Raw genomic sequence first — 3,660 nt, forward strand, 5'->3', positions numbered from 1 at the left:
CAAAGCCTCAGCCAGCTTCCTTCCACTGCAGGAAGTCACCTCTAGGGAGGACAGCCTTGTGTGTTGGACTCCTTCCTTGGGTCCCCTTCTCCTGGAAACTCCACTGCTTTGTTAGTTCTCCGGCACCTTTGATAATTTGTCTGTTTCAAGCCTGTTTGCTGTGGTAGGGTGTCCTCACCCGGCCATTACAGAAGCAGCTGTTCCTTATGTCTCTGTGACTTCGCCACTTGCTATCTCCCTTGCTTGGATATCACGAGCTGTTAAATGACTAGCAGGAAAAGAAATGTGTTAGAGTAGAAGCTGACATTTAGTATGACAGATCCAGGCAGGGATCTGAACACAATCCTTGGCTAGTCTTCCTGATTGCCCCTGTAGCCACCTACCCAGTGGTATCTGTCCATGGTCAAGGAAGTAGGCAGAAGACACATGGCTGGGAACAGGATTTGAAACACGGTCATTTTGTTTCCAAGTCTTTATGTTTCTGTATTGTCTTCCTGAAGGGTTACAGGGAAGCATCAAATACAGGAAGCACAGGGTAGGCAGAAGGAGCAACTGAGAGGAGGGGAGAGAATGGTCCTCAGTGTGGGGGAGGGGCTAGGACATAGGCTAAGGAGGGGCTCTCTCACTCTGTGTGTTTTCTCCATAGAACAAACTGAGGCATAAACTCAGTGTCATGCACAGCCACATCAACGGGGCAACCAAAGCACTGGATGAGGTGAAATCGAAGCAGCAGAGTGTACAGGTGAGTGACCCTGCCCCACTCTAACAGCAGCTTGTAAACTCCAAAGCCACTCTTCCTTCAGAGAGTTCAGGCATAGTTATGGCCTGGGCATGCCTGGGAATTTGGCTGACCCCAGAGTGTGCTTGTGAAGCTCATTTGAAGCCTTGGATTCCGTCCTGATATACCACAGAAATTGTGGTAGAATGGGGTCATAAGTTCAAGGTTATCTTTGGTTCCATAGTTCCAGACCAGCCTGGTTGGGTACAAAATCTTGGCTTTTATTTCTTGGTTTGTATTTGAGTCGGGGTCTCACTACATAAGCGCTGGCTGTCAAGGAACTGACTATGTGGATTAATCTGGACTTGAATCCTCAGAGTTATCTGCCTGCCTCTGTCTCCTAAATGCTGGGATTAGAGGTGTGCACCACACCTCAACACACACACACACACACACACACACATTCTTTTTTTTTTCCCGAGACAGGGTTTCTCTGTGTAGTCCTGGCTGTCCTGGAACTTACTCTGTAGTCCAGGCTGGCCTCGAACTCAGAAATCCACCTGCCTCTGCCTCCCAAGTGGTGGGAATCGAACCCAGGTCCTCTGTAAAAGAGCAGTCAGTGCTCTTAACCTGAGTCATCTCTCCAGCCCCAAAGTGAACAAGTTGTAAAAAGGTGAATTCCACTCTGTTAGTGTTCCTTGTGGATTTTTTGGTTTTTCATCGTGTTTGATCTGAACTATTGAGGTTACCCAAGAAGTTTGTTAAAAACTGTGACTGTTGAAACAACACTGTCTACCGGCAATATCCTGGACACCTCCGATGAATTTAAAACGAATTTGAGTTACGTGTGTGGGGGTTGGATTTGAACCTTGGACCCATGACCTCACACATACCAGGCAAACATTGCTGCTGAGCTTTACTCCCAACACCTGAGATTAATTTTAGTAATGCAGCTTATTTAGCTCAGTGTGCCCAAAATGTTATTTCAGTGTATTATCAATAAATTTTCCTTTTTTGATAATAATGGGTTTTGAATCTAGGTTCTTGTGCATGCCTGGCAAGTGGACTATGAGTGAGCTGACTCTAGCTCAATAAAAAGTATTAATGAGCCGGGCAGTGGTGGCCCATGCCTTTAATCCCAGGACTTGGGAGGCAGAGACAGGTGGATTTCTGAGATCGAGGCCAGCCTGGTCTACAGAGTGAACTCCAGGACAGCCAGGGCTACACAGAGAAAAAAAAAACAAACCCCAAAACAGTGTTAATGAATTTGGGGTGGGTGGATGGGTATTAACTCTTTGACGCCCATTCATTGCCTACTCACAAGTTATGGGCTTTTTTTTTTTTTTTTTTTTTTGAGATGGGGTTTCTTTGTGTAGCCCTAGCTGTCCTGGAACATGCTGTATAGAAGAGGCTGGCTTCAAACTCAGATATCCTCCTGCCTCTGTCTCCCGAGTATTGGAATCAAAGGTGTGAGAGCCACCACTGCCCAGCTGACCTAACATCTTTCACATGCTCAGGAGCCACATGTAATCCTGAAAAGGAGAGTTCTGGACAATGATCATCTTTCTTTTGAAATTGTTTCATGCCTCCAGGCTAGCCACAAATGCTTAGGCTCAAGTGACTCTCCTGTCTCAGTCTCCGGAGAAAATGGAGTAATGAGTTATGTGACCTCCTCACTTTTTGTTGTTTCAAAGAGATTTGTCTCCCCTCTTCCACCACCCCATTTTGTGGACAGGGGTCACACATAGCCTAGGATGGCCTCAAGTGTGTAGCCAGAGATGGCCTTGAACTTTTGATCCTCCTTTCTCAGCCACCCAATTGCTGGGATTATAGTTGTGAGTCACTACACTGGGCTTTGCTTGGTAACACTCTGTTTGTTTGTTTCTTTAGTTGGTTGATTTCTGGGTTTGTTTGTTTGTTTTTTAAAGATTTTTATTTATTTTAGGTAAATGAGTATACTGTAGCTGTCCTTAGATCCCTCTACATATGGTTGTGAGCCATCATGTGGTTTCTGGGAATTGAACTCAGAACCTCTGGAGGAGCAGTCTGTGCTCTTACCCTCTGAGCCATTTCTCCAGCCAAGTTCCTGGGTTTTGAGCCAGGGTTTCTCTGTGTAGCCCTGGCTGTCCTGGAACTCACTCTGGAGACCAGGCTGGCCTTGAACTCAGACATCTGCCTGCCTCTGCCTCCAAGTGTTAGGAGTAAAGGCATGTACTATCACCGGCCTGGCGCTTGTGAACTTCTTACATGTGTTTCTCTGGGCAGGTAGTTTATAAAGTACCTTCCTAGGAATTGGGGTTGCTAGTTTGGGGTGTGGTCACCTCCAGATAGACAGGACTTTGCCAACTGGCTGCCCACAGTGGCAGCATGAAGTATCACAGAGTTTTTAGTGCTACACACACACACACACACACACAGACACACACACCCTACACGGGAATGCATTACCAGCAGTGTGACAGGAGCCCCTTCATCTTGGCTTTGTAGGATTCTATAAAGAGGAAGATGGAGCAGCTGAGACAGGAATATGTGGAAATAAGGGCTGTGGTCGATGCTGCAGAGGCCAGCTCCTGGCGCAAGTTGAAGGAGGAAGAGAATAGAGTCTACGGAAAACTGGACACCATCTACAAGGTTCTTCTCAAGAAGAAGAATGAGATGCAGAGTCTGAAGGCTGAGGTTGAGCTCATCCTGGTTAAAGGGGATGAGTTTGAGTTTCTGGAGGTGAGTTGTGGCGCTTGGGCGTGTGCCTGTGTGTGCCTGTGTGTGTGTGCTTGTTCGTGTGCATGCACTCGTCTGCCCAGCATCACAAAGCTGATAGGAGTCTAGGGAGTCAGGGCTTTAAGAGTTCATTTGGAATGATCCCAGAGACATACTGTATGTCTACGCTCTGCAACAGCTTACTTGAATTTATGGGCTTTAGAGAACCTCCGATGATTATCTCG

The 3,660-nt window shown here is 46.8% G+C and overlaps 1 protein-coding gene across 3 annotated transcripts in view; it reads left to right on the forward strand.

Moving 5' to 3' along the window:
* Positions 1-3,660, forward strand: part of Trim25 (tripartite motif containing 25) — a 66,753-nt gene that overhangs the window by 32,089 nt on the left and 31,004 nt on the right. For all 3 annotated transcript variants that reach the window (XM_031350858.1, XM_031350860.1, XM_031350859.1), the window contains exons 2-3: positions 647-742; positions 3,206-3,439. In XM_031350858.1, coding sequence (XP_031206718.1) covers positions 647-742; positions 3,206-3,439 — 330 coding nt within the window. The remainder of the gene's footprint in view (positions 1-646; positions 743-3,205; positions 3,440-3,660) is intronic.

Source organism: Mastomys coucha, unplaced genomic scaffold (genome assembly GCF_008632895.1).
Source record: "Mastomys coucha isolate ucsf_1 unplaced genomic scaffold, UCSF_Mcou_1 pScaffold5, whole genome shotgun sequence".
Lineage (NCBI taxonomy): Eukaryota > Metazoa > Chordata > Mammalia > Rodentia > Muridae > Mastomys > Mastomys coucha.